The sequence below is a fragment of the Manacus vitellinus genome, unplaced genomic scaffold (assembly GCF_001715985.3).
Source record: "Manacus vitellinus isolate BGI_N305 unplaced genomic scaffold, ASM171598v3 scaffold_5_pilon, whole genome shotgun sequence".
In the NCBI taxonomy this organism is placed as follows: domain Eukaryota; kingdom Metazoa; phylum Chordata; class Aves; order Passeriformes; family Pipridae; genus Manacus; species Manacus vitellinus.
The window spans coordinates 8085523-8101935 of record NW_021940682.1 but is presented as its reverse complement, the minus strand read 5'-3'; the positions used below and the strand labels follow the sequence as shown (position 1 = coordinate 8101935).

The window sequence follows — 16413 nt, the reverse complement described above, 5'->3', positions numbered from 1 at the left end:
CAGAAAAAAGCGAATCTGTTACCTCTTCCCGTTCTCTTTTCCCACCGCAGTGAGTCAGAAGTTTCTCCCTCCCAAACTCTCGCTGTAATTCGGTGAGTGGTGGGGCCGCTCTCGGCTCTCCGCTGCCCAGGAGGGGGAGGAATTGAGGGGAAATTCTTCTAATCCAGCGACCGCTTAATGTGCTTATTTTAATGTTTTTATCTTTACCCACCGGTCCTGTTTGCTAAACAAAATGGGAAGAAATATAGAAAATGTTTTGCCTTGTTTAACTATGAAATTCAAACAAACAAACAAAACTAAAAGGAAGTTTGGAAAAGTAGCTCTGAGAAAGGCATGAATGGGAAACACAGAACGATAGAGCTATGAGACATTATTTACCCAGTTCTTTGACATGCATGATACAAATTGACGTCAATCACTCCGTGCTTCTAAAATCTTGTAGGCAGAAGGCCAGATTCAATCAATAAAGTCTGCAGACACACCTTGTGCCCCAACTAGGGCCCTACAGGGTGACTCTCAGGTGCTGAGGGTTAAAGGCAAGCTGCCCAAGGGGCTTAGTCTTAACTATTAATGAAAACTTTGTATACTATGAAACTTTAATCTTATTTTTAAAATATGAAGATACGACTGACTTACAGGCTACATACCCTGTTGCTCAGTTATCCTCAAAGAAGCTGTCACCTTTCATTTGCTAAAAGCTGCGAGACGAAGGTCTTTATATTTCACTCATCTATTCCTGTCAGGCAGAGGAATGTTCTCTTGTTCTTTGTCTGGCCTCTATCTAAAAAGCACCTCATGGCAAAAAAAGCACACGGTGCAGACATGGACATATTCTACTCATAAAAATCAGGTATACAACTCACATAAACAGATACACACAGCTGTGCAATGTGCAGATACACGTCCAAGTCCCTAGCTTGGCTGCTGTCATTTAAATATGTTTTCTAAACGCTCTTAGAGTAACTTAATTTCTTTTCTTCTCAACAGAGAGCCTGCAAAAAGCTTTTTAAGCACTAGTTTATAGATGATACAGTGTCATGAACCTGAGCTCATGTCTCTAAACCATGCATAAAACTATGAAGACAGAGTTCCCATCCTCCCAAGTCATCTTGACTTCTCTGGAATACATTAACAGACCTGATGTATTTGGGGATAGTTGTCCTGGTTTGCTCTGTTTTTCTAAAGGTCAAGTATTTGAACCCCTTGCATTTCTGAGACACCAAAACTTTCAAACTTCAGGATCAGGAGTGGCAAATGCCACGTCTGTAACGTGTTTTGTTCATGCATAAAATGAACTTTTCATATTTCAAATGTATTCTTGTGCCCAACTCACTGTACACTCTTTAGTCCTACTGCAAAACTCAGAAAAAGTAAATGAAACCAAAATGCATTCCATGAATGTATACGTACATATATATATAATATACATACCTCTATGTATATTTTAAATATATATGTGAATCAAATGCCTATCTTGAATTTAATATGTTTACTTTCCTGAAAAATATACATATATGTGCATATGTGTCCCAATGTGCTTTCTGTATAGACTTGCTCAAAAATCGGCTATGCTTTGAGAAACATTTCAATTCTTATATGTAGGGTACCTTTAAAAATTTTTTTTAAAAAAATATGACCTCTTTTACATGCAAAAGCATCACTTTCTCTGAATTATAACCTTTCTCTGGATACATTCACCAAGGGTCCCATATTGTTTGCCATTTCAGGGAAGACTTACAAAGGGTTAGAGGGAGCAGGAGCAGGCCCCTGTGATATAACTGTCCTATCTGCAGGAGTATTTCAGACTCTGTTCAGCAAGGTACTTAATGCATACCTAACCACAGTATTCACATACATGCCTAAAATTAGACAAGCACATAACCACTGGGTATGAAAAATCAGTGGTAGAAAAGGTCTTGCCCGGTATCATCTGTGCACACCCCTTTTCTACTGACTGTAGTGGAAACTTTGAAGCCACAAGAAGTAGTTTACCAGGCAGTATAATTTCTCCTTAGAATTTCAACTTACAGGTGTCTTATTAGCCTTCAGCTTTACCTTTAAATGGAAAAAACATCTTTTTACCTCCTACCCTCATATTGTTTGCTGTTTCATGCCCTTTTCCCCCTTTTGGAGTGTGTATTTCTTTTTTATAATAGAAATTCAGTCATCCTTGGATTTGAGGATTCCACCTGCTGCCAAATGATTGAAGTTACATATGACCTCAGCTCTTTTCAAAACATTGTCAAACATTGTTAACAGCTTTTCAAGCAGTTTAACAACAGCTGCAACTTTTCTAATTCACCCAATCCCGAACCTTTATAAATTAAAGATTATGCTGCACTTAGAAGTTTTGAATAACTAAAGCAGTCATATCAAATTTCTGGATGCTATTTAGGGATGGAAATGGACTGCTAGGTAGTTCTGCCTTATCAAAGAAAAATGGCATTCAGAATCATATACTTTAATGACTGGTGTTTTTCAGCTTGCCTATGATGCAGCACTTGATTATTTTATGTACATTTTAGGAATCTATTAGACTTTTTTCTGTTTGTAAGTCCACTTGCCTCTGATCCTGTTCCATTTGGATTTTGGTAGGCTTTTTAAACCATCCTAATTAGTTCCTCATTCTAAAAAATCAGGGCAGAATTGAGTAATATATCATACAAAATCAAATGTCCTGATGAACTGCTGGCCGTGTTGTGATTCTTTCCCTTACATAGTTTTATAAACACAGTGTGTTTATAAAAAAAAAAAAAACAAAACCCCAAACCAGAATTCAAACTTATGAGACTTCCCAATAAAAAACATCAGATACAAGACTGTTAAAATCAGACCCTTATTTATTCCTCACAATTCTTAATTTATAAAATTCTGAGTAGTGTTTTCTTGTTAGACCTGCTTTTAGGGGGCTGGGGCACTTTTTTGTCCTTAGGCTTCCATTTTGCAGAATACTGACTGTGATGACTGCTTTGTAGCAATTTTCTGTTTATATCTTTGTGGGTTAAGGACGTAGAAGAAAATTCCTCGTTGATGACTTTCAATTTTTGTTGGTTTTATTAAATTCCTCGCCTCTGCTTCCTGAGCCAGAAGAAATCTTTTTCTTAAATTTGAGCATTTGTGTAAATGTACTGACCAGCATAAAATGTTAGAAAAACTCCTCTGGGACCAGTCATGTGCTGGCAGAGTGATGAAGGAGCACAATCAAAAAAGAGGGCTCTGTGATCTCTAGATGAAGTGATTCAATGATTTTTTTGATGTGCCATTCTTAAATGTCACCGTCTTAGTCTGTCATGAGTGCTGAAGTATGAAAAAGGATTAAAAGGTGACAGTCCAGAAGTACTGAGGAGTCTCTGCTGGGGATGTGATCACCCACCTGCCCTGAGCAAGAGTGGACAGTGAACACACAGCAGGTTGGCCCTCGGGTGCATGAAAGTATCACAGTCCTTAATTGCCTTGTGTGTCCAGGGTACAGCTACACTGATGACTGCAGTGGGAGGTTTGAAGCCAAAATTTGACTTTGATGGTAACCATTTGAACACAAAAGCGCTGAAAAAGACTCACAGCTGAGAGTTACCACTGTACATGATTTAAGGGGAATTTGATACACCGAGCTTCTTAATGGAGGATAATTGTTTTGTTCATATATCATATATCTTAGAGATGCCTCTTGTCATAGTTGTTTTTGAAAGCAGAGCAAACAGCAGGTTGATCTGTCAGCAGCCATAGGCAGTGATTGCTGGGGAGAAATTTCCAAGGCCTTTGGAGTTGTTGGGCTTGTCACATCCAGGGGGACAAGGGGGCCTCTGTGAAGACAGATGGGATTTTTGCTCAGTCATCCCTCCTGATACTGTAATTATTTTTTCCAATCTTAAAATTTTGTCATAACTGTTGCAATATCAGGTGATTTTTGTACAGCTTTCATTTTTGCCTTGGAGAAGAGCAAAGGGGTTTAGATTTCCTCCCCCACTGACCAAAGTGACATCCAAAGTGTTTCCTGGGCTATTTCAGTTCATATTGACAGGGGAGAGGGGAGACTGTGATAAATGGTTCCACTCAGTTGCCCACACATGGGTGTCTGGTGTTGTCTGAGATGCCTGAGTTTTCTAAAATATCCTTATGGGTTGACAGACATGATGCAGGGCCTGTAGGAAACCCATTTTTTTCTTGACTGGCTGCTGGAAATCAAGTGCAGTATCCTATGGCCTCTCAAATAGTGTTTGTTCCCTATGGATGAGCATGGTGTGCATATTTTCTGAAGAGAGTTTTTGTGAGACTTTAAAACACTGAGTATCACAACTAGAAAATACTAATTGTTACAGTATATGAGACCATAATATGAATTTTTTTAAAAACAGTCTTTCATGGCTTTTTTAGGAAAAAAAAAAATAAAAACAGTACCCTGAGTATGTAAGGACAGCGTAATGATTTCTGAATATATGTAATACTGAGCAACTTTGCAAGGTAAGAAATACATGTAGGTTTTTGTAGTGTGGTGAAAATAATCTGAAGGAATCCTTCCTGGCAGAGGCAAGTTTTGATCAGGTCACTTATTCTGCACCTCGTGGAAAGACACAGCATTTCTATTACCACTTTTTCTTTTAACACACTGACTTGTGGCACAAGTAAAGAGCTCACAGTAAAAAGACATGCATTTTATATCTGCCTAATAAATCCACAGGTAAAAGTCTGGCAAAATAATTTACCAGTGTGGTGAGAGCAAGCAACTGCAAATGTGAAGTGAAATTCCATAAGTTGACATATACTGTGTTTGTGAAAGAGAAAAATTTTTACTGATGGATAGTTTCACTGGGAGACTGAAGGTTAAAAAAGATGGCTAGTTGAAGATAACTGCATGTTACAATTTCTGTTTGACTGCATTTTGCTTTTGCAAAGAGGGAACTGTTAGATGTGTAGTTTATCCTAGCTAGTTCATCTTCTCCTCTTTTTTTTGTTATTAGTAAAGACAAGTTTAGAGTTGCCTAAAATATACAAAAATTACTTGTTCAAAGGGTCATTGTGCCCTAACTAGATAAATAACCGGGAGTACTTTCTCACTAAGTGTAGTAAACGGGACAAAAAATACTAACTGTAAAGAAACAGAAATTTATATTATTTATTTCATGGAAGTACTTTATTATGCAGCAATGAAGAAAGTGAATCTTTAAAAAAGCAGGCACAGGGGATAGGCTAAGATAGACTCTTATTGGACACCTGAAATAGTACATTTTGTCTTGTATGACACAAATGAGAGATTTATAGAAATTTGTAGGTTTGGGATGTTGGTGTACATCAGCCAGAATTTTTTGCAGTATAAGAGAACAGTTTCCTTTTACTGATTTCTCATGTACTCGGGTAACCCTTGGGCTCTGGTAACCTTGTAATGTCACAAAGGAATTATTACAATCCAAATCATGAGTTTGACCAAGCTGCATCATTCCACTCTCATGACGCAAAGTTACTGTGAATGTGTCTTAACAAATCACCTAATACGTGTTTAAATCTGCCTCGTGTGGCCAAAATGAAAAAATTGGAAAGTATGATTAAATAAGGAAAATAACTGCAAAGTATGATTGAATTAGGCCTCAAATTATTGCAGTCTGCCATTATATTGTATTGTATTATACTGTATTATAGGATACACAAATTTGGACTTGCCCAGGTAGCTACGTGCTAGGGAGAATTATTCATAAGTTATTATGATTACCTGGGTTTATTTTCATCCTTGTTGAGTCCTTTACTAACTGCAGACACTAAGGATAAAATACACAGATGTGCTGAGCTTTCTAGGGTTGTGCACCTAAAGAAACCCAGAATCTAACTGCATGCATTGGAGGCCTCAGCTCTGGCACACACACACGAGGTGCTTTCAAACACCCTAACAGCCACTTGCTGGTATGTTTTTGGGACCTGAATTCCCATAGTCATAGGTCTCCTGCTATTTTTAGAAGCAGAGACTTCAGCTGTTTGGTCCAGTTAGTGATTCATTCCTTAGATTTCCTTTCTACAGTATCTCAGGTAATACCTGCTATTTTGAAAATTGATGGCCAGTTAACTTCTTTATTGACCACTGCTATCTGTTCAGCCCAAACTTCTGCAGCACACACTGGCCCCATTTATGACTGATTTGAGGTATATCTTGCTTTCAACTTCAGTTTCACCTCTTTAAACCTGTGTTAATTATATTCCTGCATGCAGATTCTCACAGTAGCATGGAAATCTCATGGATAATTATATCAGCAGTATCTGTTGCTTTAAAAGTTTTCATTAATAGGAGCACTTGTTCTTTGAAAATGCATTGTATTAGTGAAAAAAGAAACAGCCTGAAGTTTTTGGTTGGTTTGTTTGTGGTTTTAATGAAAGAAATAATCCCCATGTGCTGCTCTATTTTCAAAGCTGGGTCATGGAAGAAAAGAATCAGAGCAGATACACTGTGAATCTTCTACATTATTTGGAGGCTTAGTGAACCTTTCAGTTGCAGATTTGAAGCATCAATGAACAACCCAACTTTACAGCATCATATGTCACGTGCCTCCATAAGCCATAGAATATGTTAGTGGACTCTTTGTCCTCTTTGGGTGAAGCACTGAGAAGATTATATAAAATATATAGGGAACTGAAAAAAAGGCTTGTATCCCCAGGAAGCTTTGCTTAGCCATGTTTTGAATGTGATACACCAAATGCAAACATCTTCCCATTGTTTCCCTGTTCAATGTCCAGCTTATATATATTAATGGCAGTGCACACTGCTGCACTTCCCTAGTACTGTATCTCCTGCTCTAACAATACCATGTTTTGTTAAAATCTTACTAATATCAGTCTTTGGTTACAGGCAGCTTGCACCGAGCATCCAGTGTTCCAGAGCGTGTCTATAACATGGGGATTACTGAAAATGATTTTGCACCAAGAACTCCCTATGGTTTCTCATATTACCAGTCAGGCCAGGTGAGGAAGATGATGAATGGAAAAAAATATAATATCATGTGCACTGTTTATTCATTTTGTTACCACAAATAGTAGCATTTAGATGGTGTTACAAGGTTTGGTTGCTTATTTGTTTTCTTTTTGAAGCCTGATTTCTAGAAAATGAGGTTTTTACAACTGAAATCTCCTAATGTTTTACCCCACTTCCAGTGACTTCAGAGCCTAGTGGCCAGATTAAACTCAGTTGTACAGACAGGTTGTTTGCAACCCTGTTGGTTTTGTGAGAATGGGCATCAGGTTAGAAAACGAAAAATCATATTAACACTCCACTAAGGCAAAGGCTGTGAGAAGTTTATCCATCCCACCAGGCAGGTCAATCAGCACATCCCTAACTCAGAGCAGCTAGAGGCCATGCTGCCCTGTTGAACAGAATTAAGCATCCAAACCCAAAGGAAAACAGATTGCTTTAGTTTCACAAAGACAGGTATAGTGTTCCTTATAATTTAAAATACTATTGTTGTAACCCCTTTTAGCCTTACAAGAATTTCAGCAGTACAGTCCTTGCAATACAATGGTGTTTCTAAACCATCTAATCATAAGTTCTCATGTTGTTTTGACCAGCTTTTCTTGGGTTCATGGCCTGAATGAACAAATAATTGGTTTTCTGCAGGGTTTGTGACAAAGCTTATAACTGGTATGAACCTATTTGAGGGAGCAACCATGTGACTGGGAAATCAACACAGCTCAATAGCATCACTGCTGCATGATCAACATTAGTCAACTGAAAGAAATTCAGCTTGAGAACAGAAATATTTATTTAATAAATAATTGTCTATGGAGAGTGCAATTCTTTCTTAATTTTAGATTACTAAGAATAGCTTATTGTAGTCAAAAGAAATAGCCCAGCTTCTGAACAGCCAGTGAAGCAGCCCTGGCTCTGTATGGGGAGAGTTAGAACTATTTACTTAAAGATATTTCTTTCGGTGTCCTCCTCTCTGCTGTTCTCACCTATTCTCTAGTCCATAATATTTTATGTGAATTCACTCCTTTTTAAAGAGAGCAACAAGAGCAAAACTGGAGGTGACATAGGAATCAGAGGAAAATAATGCAGTTTTCCTGGGGGGAAACGGGGCTTTGGGGGAAAGAGAGAGACTATTTGTGCTGTGTGAAAGCTGGAAAAAGCCACAAGGTCTAGTATTTCACAAAAGCATTAATCTCCTTATCCCCAAACAAAAGATAAAGATATCCTTGCAAAACTTCTGTAGAATAAACAGATATAGCCAATGATCCTTGCCTCAACCTACCAGTTCCTGTAACCTTTACTCCTTTTATGAGTCAATTATCATCCTCAGGATCTCCTCAACAGCGAAATTAGGGGATTTTAGTCTGGCAGCTATCTGCTGAGCACTGTTCCTTCAATTCATAGTTTGTATAAACTCCTCAGTTTACCTTGAAAAATGCCTTTAATATTAGAAAACTTTATTACAACATGAAAATGGAATATATGGGGTTTTGATTTTAAAAAAAACAGGATTCCTCTCTTTGAAAGCCAGATAGTGTTCCAAGTTGATCTACTTGTGGAAGGTTGGAATCGAGTATGGTGTCCAATATGGACCAAAAGAAAAAGGCAGAAAATTTGGAGATACCTCAAATGGCACCTAAACAGTAAAAATCTTGAAGATACATCCTACAAAGAAAGGTTGGAGGAAGTGGATTTGTTGACTTTAGAAAAGAGAAAATTATAAAGCAAGATGATGTTCCATTACAGTCTATGCCCATTAGGCACAGGAAGAGAAAAATCATCTAAAATTGCAACTGTAGAATTGGGGAAATCATTGAAATGGTGAAATGGTCATTTTGGTTTTCTTGGAATGTTATACAATCTCCTCCATTTTTAAGAGGTTAAAGAAACAGGGAAAGGACTATCTCTTTTTACTAGATACTACCACAAAGCGAACAGGAGTGCCAAATAACTTTGTATTAATAAAGTTAATATCAATATGCAGCAATTTAGTATATTTTTAATATCTCACTGATTCATTTTCTTCTGTATGTTGGACAGTCTTTAATTTAGTTTTAGTAAGAGATGTTGGTATTAATCCCCAAGGAGTTTCAAACTGAAAAATGTCCATTAATAATCAAACTGTTCACTACCAGAAATAATTGGCTTATGCAACTATTTTGAGTTTATAACTGAAGATTAGGTGCCTTAGACTGTACTTCTTCCTGCCTTCATGAGGCAGGTATAAGAAGTGTTGCAGAATCCCATTTAACACACAACTTTGGTGATGTTCACATTTTGTTCTCCAATTCTAAAAGCAGAGTGTAAAATTTTTATCTTTGCTTTTTCGGTTTGGCTTCTTTGCTATCAATCCTAAGTGCTGTGATCTTACTGTGACTCCTGTTCTTTTGTGCACCCTTGAGCAGGTTGCCTCACCGTCCTCTTACACAAATGGCTGGGGGACGAGGATTGCTTACAGGACAATGGAAGAGGGAGCTCAAAGGCAACCTCTGAAGAGACTGGAGGTTTCACCCCAACGAAATCCAGAAAGACTGGCATATGTGTCCAATGATTTTCACTATGACGGAGGGATTTCACCTGGATTCTCTATGAGGCATGGAGATATCGGGAGATCAAGTGGGACTGTCCCCCCGAGATACGCTCGGTCTGAGATTGTTGGTTACACTCTTCGTGATTCGGTGAACAGGGGACGCTCTTTTAAGAGACACTCCCGCATGGGGGCTGTCAATGATGTTGCCCTGGATGGTGTCTACCCCAGCCCCACTGTACCTCTGTACCACCAAGCAGGCAACAGTCGCAGTATGACCAACCTTTTGGAGAAAGAAAACTACCTGACCTCGGGCAGCGCCATGGGACAAGTGAGATCACCAACTGCTGCCCGTCTGGGGTCTCAGAACAGGCAATCTGTAAGGTCCAGCTTCTACCAAACCACCTTCAGAAACACACAGACCAGGAGGGACGTTTCCCAGCCAACTTCAATAGCCAGTGTCCCTGCAGAAACAGATGGGAAGAGGATGCCATTGACAGCTGCTGTGGCTGCAGCTGGGAGAAATGGCTTCCTGCAGAGTGAACAAGTCACCATCAATGGATCTCAGCTAGGGTAAGCATGATGCAGGACCTGCTTTGGTTCTGGGGTGTCACAGCTGAAAGGAACATGTTTGTTTAAAAAGAGAAAGTAAACTGACAGCTTATGGTTCAGCAGCCAACACAGTGTACGAAATATCAGTGCAGGAGATGCAGAGAGATTTGCTTTTAAAAATCCTCTGCCAGTGCAGAGGAAAGGGAGAAAAAATGTATATGCATGTACATATTGCAGAATCCACACCTGCCTAGGTTTGGGACCCCCTTTTGCCAAGAGTTAATGAATTTAATAACACTATAAGTAGTCACTGAGTAATCTACAACCTAAGTCACAGTACACAATATAGTATTGGCAAATTTTGTGCTCATAGAAGACCAGAGGATATCGTGATGCTCACAAGAATAGATCAGAAATCTGCCAGTGAAGCAGCTTTTTGCAGATTTACAGTTTCTGGTTTATAATCCTTCATGGTTTCAAGGATACTTTTTAGTATTAACTTCAGTTAAAACATAAACAGAAATTTCTCTGAGCTCTGTAGCACCATCCATCCCTAGAACAATACCCCAGAGCTTCTCACTACCATGAGATCCTACATGCTCTGAGGGCACTATCTTGATTTAAAGCCCTGTTAGATCCATGCCAGAAAGTCAAAAGTCTGCCCCCAGACTTCAGGAAAATTGTCTGAAGTTCTGGAATTTTTTTTCTGCCAACATCACTCCCCCTGCCCCCACTGAAATTTCCTTCCAGAGAAGATTTCAGAATGTCTAAAATCAGTTTCATTTTCAAGAAAGAAAGTTTATCAGTTCTGAAATTCCACTCAGAGGTGAATATTTTTTCGTTTTAGAATAATTCTGAATGTTTCCAGAGCTGTTAAGGTTCAATAGACAGAACAAGCCACTTGGTATACAGGAGATGGTTACTTGCACTGTCTATTCTGGTTTCTATTGTTTCATAATCCAAATGAGATCCTAAAATTTCTTATTTAAGTTAATCATAGTGTAATTTGCAACAGTGTTATTAAGAAATGGCTCTTTTCCCATAACTGCACAGTGGTTAAGCTCGTTTTTCTGAAGACTACCTTTCTTCTTTTTCTAAATTTGTTACTGTGTGAGATGAGGCATCATCTGGTATCACTGAGGAGGCATTTTCTGTTGACAACTACGTGTTATGTGTTATGATAAGATTTACAAACATATATAGTATCGTTCCCACTTCTGGCCTGGATTGAAATTTTCACTGCTGGGAAATGCAGGAGTTAAGAGATCTGATATTAATGATGTGACTTGTAGCTATTCAGTCTTTACAGCAAGTAAGTCCAGAAAAAAACATCTGAGAGCTCACAACAGCTAAAGATTTGAGAGTAGTAATGTTGAAAATAGGTACCTGGGAGGACTTCATTTCTCAGTAAGACAATTTACAGACAGGCATGAATCCCACTGATAATAATTTACTTAACTTTTGGCACGTTCTTGAATGCATTTCTGAGCAACAACCAGCAATTTTTGTCTTTAATTACATTTAGGAGCAATTTTGGTTTTTCTTTTGCAGGTGCAGACACTGGAGTCTGGTTGTCTGCCTGTACAAACATCAACCAAAGTATTTTTCATACCTGCAGATGTAAAAATCTCTCTTCAGTCATTGTGCAAGGCCTATTGGAAATCTTTTGACAGCACAACTTTTTAAGTGCCACTTTTTAGGTTCAGCTTTTGCTGGAAATTGCAGAGGAAAACAACTAGAAGTGCTCTGAAAGCTGCTAAAGTTCCCTTTGCAGCTGTTTACAGATTTTGTTTATCTCTGTACTTCCATTTCATTTACTTCTACATATCTTGAATCTACTTTAGTTTCATAGCTAGGTTTTTGGGGGAGTGAGGGGCTCTTTACCCAAAGTATTAAAAAGTCTCTGTAAAATGTAATAGCTTATATAAGTAAAGAGGCTGGTGGAAAGCAGCATGTAAGTTAAAATTCTGCAGAAGTCTTGCAGCACTTTCACCATTTTTACACCATTCTTAAATTATAAGGAAGAAACTGTAGCCATTTTAGCTGACTGAAGTCAGTATTTGTTACGTGTTTATGTAATAATGTGTATGATATCCACCTACATTATTACTGTTGTCAACACCTATATTACACATTTAATAAGTCCTCTTGTGAGTCTCACCACTGGAAGGACTGGATGCAGAAGTCCTGTTTTGTTTGTAGTACATTCTGGTTCAACCTCATCTAGCTACCACACAGTTTACTGTTTAAACCACACCAGACAACATTTTGCTCTGCAGCATACACCACTGTCAAGTCAGAGGTATTTCACTTAAGTCCATCATCCCACCAGTAGTACAATAGTTTCTTCTGACAAGGTTTCTCAGGTAAAGAAGTTTGTAGACACTTTCAGAGTTCTTGTCATTTCCCATTCTCTCTGATTTTAAATCTGCATTGTCTGACATATTACCTGTCACTCCCTTAGTAATGTAAAGGAGAAAAAAAGATAAGCTTGGCTTTGGAGTAAAGTAATTTTTCCTGAAATTTATACTCTTTTAATGCAAATCACAATTTTGGGCTTTCCAAGGTGAATTAAGAGAATGTAAAATAGTTGTGCAAGGTTAGAGAGAAGTAGTGGACTAGCTGTGTACAGCATTCGAAATTTATATAAAAGCATTTTCAAACTTTCTGTAAAAGAATTAGCTCATGCTATGAAAGAAAAGTAGAAAAAATCAGAGTATAGAGATGTTATCTGTGTATCTTCTGGTGAAGTGAATCAGTTAAAAGCATCCTCATGATGAAGAGCTTAGGAAAGAGATAGATTCAGCGTGATGCTGTCTGAGAAACAGCTGCTTACAGAATCTGACCTCTAAATGTACTGAGAGCTGTCACAAAATTATTATGTATGTATATATCTCAAAAATGGTATATTTTGGCAATTAAGGTGAAGTCAGAACTTGTCAAATCATTGTTCTGTTTAACAACCATTTCCTGACTGACTGTTTGCAGTGTCATGACACATGCCAATCAGCCAATTGCTATTAAGTTTGCCTGTAAATGTTGTGAGGGTGGGGTAGAATCATTGCATCAAATTCTATTTTCATGAGAGTTAGGGTGTTGTAACTTTTTGAATACCATTGAGGGTCAAAGATTGTATTGCATCCTTTATTGCTGCCAGAGAAAACATTAGGGAATGTTATTTTTATCCAATGGAGAACGAGCCTAGTATGGCAGTGCGCAACAGGAGAGAAATATTTTTACCTGCTGCTTGAAGGAGTATCAGCCATGAAGGGATAACCAGTGAACAGTGAGCTGCTGTCAGTCTCAGTGCAGATCTGCACCCCCAGAACTTCGAAATGCAGTCTGGCTGTCCCTGTGTTCATCTCAGCCTGGCAGGCACTGCTGATGGACCTTAACTACTCTGGGACACCCTTGGCATCCTGAGGTTGAGTTTCCACATAGATTCTCTGGTATCCCATGAGGGATCAGCTCATGCAGCAGTTTTGACCTTGAAAGGCACATGTTTATAGCCCTTTGGGCAAAGGGCTCCAAAATTATTGTGGTGACTGGCAGTCAGGTAGACATGCTCGTATGTGCACATGTATAACAGGGTCTTTGTTGATTTAAGTGACTAAAACCCAAGGAAAGCCTGCTTTTCTGTTCCACCACAGAGAGTAAGAAGGAGAAATATGATCTAGCTTTTTTTCATCACTCATTGTTTGAGATCTTTAAGTAGATTTCTGATCAATTCACCTTATTTACAATTTAGAGTAACTTAGTAACTACTTTGTTTTAAGTCTGGCTGGAAGTAAACCCTGAAAATCTGGAAGCTGTAAGCATTGCCAGGCACTAGAGATACCAACCAAAGTTCTGTCTAATTTCTCTTTGATTTAACCTCTCCATTGACATCCTCAACACACTGTCCCCTTCATTTCATCTTTCTCTTGCACAAGCATCCTCAGCACCTATAGATACAGTGTGTTTGCTCAAAACACTAACTCAGAGAAGACAAGAAATAACATATTTATACCAAAAAGAAATATAAAGGCAGGTAGAAACCTCAGGGTATGGGTGTATAATTTCATTTGCAACAGGTGCAATGGATCAAAATTCTCCATTTCTTTACTGTCCTTACAGCCATACTAATTGGTTTTGCCTTGCCAAAACCGAGCAGCAGATGTCGATTTACGGTGTAGCTGCAAGAAAAATTCCAGCAAAATCTGTTTTTGTCTCAGCTCATGAGTACATCATAAATATTTCGGGGGAAACAGTTGGATTTCAGTGCATTTATAGCAAGATTCCCTGTGAGAAACCTGCCTGATTCCTGCCTGGTTTGTCTGCATTAATCCTCTACAGCCCATTCTGGGCAAGTCTGGAATTCCAAGCTCTTTCACTCCTGCAGGTCCATTATGGAGCCAGTCTCAGAGCTGAAGAACTGGGTGACACCTGGTGCAGTCCACAAACACATTCTTTAGGAATGTTTCTCTTCTCAGTATCAAAACATTTGGTGTTTCACTTTCCTGAACATTGTTTATTATTTAATATTTCTACTTAGTTAATTGAAAAAAAAAAATTAAAATTTCAATTTAAGCCAATTTATTTCCCAGGTTCCTATTTTAACATAAATGGTAATTGTGTTAATATTTCTAACTTTGGGTTCATTTACTGGGATGATTATCAAGTAAATCATTATCATTCTGGTAGCTCTGAAGTAGGGAGTTATTGCCAATGACTACTTGTTTCACTGGGGTTCACAGCCTGCCTTCTCATCCCTGTCTGGGCAGCAGAGGATCTGGTATTACAAAACTATCTGGTTTAAAAAAAAAAAAAGTTCATATTCTTGTCCACTTCCCCCCCCTCCTCCCCTCCCCCCCCCTTTTTTTTCTCTAGGTGGAACATACTTGAAACAAAAAGTAAATAAAAGTCTGGGGAGCATAACCACCTGCACCATGGCTAATGCACCTGAATGTGCCATGAGTTGTTTTATGTTCCATTTAGTTGGGAAAAAATGTGTCTGGTGACCTCTCTTTCCATTTTTTTATATGATTGTCTAACACAATCATCATTTAAGCAAACATGCTGGAAGTTTAGAGGAAAATAGCCATGCTTATTTTTAATCCTCCCACAGTCAATGTACATACTCAGTTTAATGAGTGCTATTTTTATTCTGAAAAAAAGGCTTTGCCCATCTATTTCAAACTAGAACAACTTCTATAGTTTGAAATATGCTGTCCTGAATATATGTATTCTGGGAACTAAGAAATGGATGGAAGGCATGAAAACAAATGTAAAAAAGCAATCATCACATTACTGAGGAAAACATCAAGGTGTCTTCATGATCTTCACTCTGCTTTGGTTATAGCCTTCTTTGGATCTTCATCCACTTCCTTCATCTTTCCTTCCACATCCTGTCCTTCATCCAGTGATGAAAGGATGGAAACTGATGGAAACAGTGATAAAAACATCCACTAATGTTTCCATTTTGTTTTTATAATTTGAAGCATGACTTTCTCCAGAACGTCTCATTGTTGCCACACTTTCATTTATGATTTTCTCTTCCCCAGCTTTTTTAATACTTTCTGCTACTGGAAAGGAAAAAAAGTTCTAAGACAATCTAAACTTACTTGAAAATACAAAAATCCTTGTATTATGACAAAGATAATTTTTCTGCACTCTTGTTTCACCCTATTTCCTCTGTCTGTACTTTTAAGGAGCCCAGAAGTGGAGATGACACTGGAGCGTGCAGTGAACATACTGAAGAGTGAAAATACACAGTCCACACCTAGGATTCTTGCTGCAGTGACTTTCATACAGCATGAGTGCTTCCAGAAAGCAGATGCCAGAAGAAAAGTAAGTAATTATTTTTATGCCAGTTACAGTCAGATAGAGAAAATAGCTTTCTGTACTGTATGGCACTATGTCAGTATGAAGAGAAAAAAGGCACCCAAGAAACCTTATAGGATACTAATGTTAGATATTTTCCCTAAAATACACTGATGCTTTATGCTGCAGACCCTTTTAAATCCATGGAACAGGGCTGGGTCTATGCTTGCAAAAATTTGGGCTTTAACATTTTGTGGTAGGAGACATAGAAATGTAGGGTAAAAATTCACTCAAACCATGGGGAATTACAGATGTTTAGGACCAACCTCCAGATCAACCCATTGATTACGATTCCACAAGCTGCTGTAAGCAGTCAAAGAGCTTTACTACCTTTGCCAGTTATTCCCGATATAACTTTAAAAGCATAACTTAAATCTCCCTTTTTCAAACTGATTTGATTAGTTTCTATCCTGTCTGGATGGTTTTTCATAAATGTTGAGGCTGCAAAGTGAAAAAAACACTTAATTTGCTCCTTTTCAGGCCAAAAAACCATAGTTCTTTCAGCCTTTATAAATAGACTCTGAACTTT

At 38.3% G+C, this 16413-nt stretch overlaps 1 protein-coding gene across 1 annotated transcript in view; it reads left to right on the top strand.

Moving 5' to 3' along the window:
• PKP2 (plakophilin 2) overlaps positions 1-16413 on the top strand; it is a 96171-nt gene that overhangs the window by 56565 nt on the left and 23193 nt on the right. Inside the window, exons 2-4 of the mRNA XM_018080894.2 lie at positions 6830-6942; positions 9349-10043; positions 15713-15851. Of these exons, the coding sequence (XP_017936383.2) occupies positions 6830-6942; positions 9349-10043; positions 15713-15851 (947 nt within the window). The remainder of the gene's footprint in view (positions 1-6829; positions 6943-9348; positions 10044-15712; positions 15852-16413) is intronic.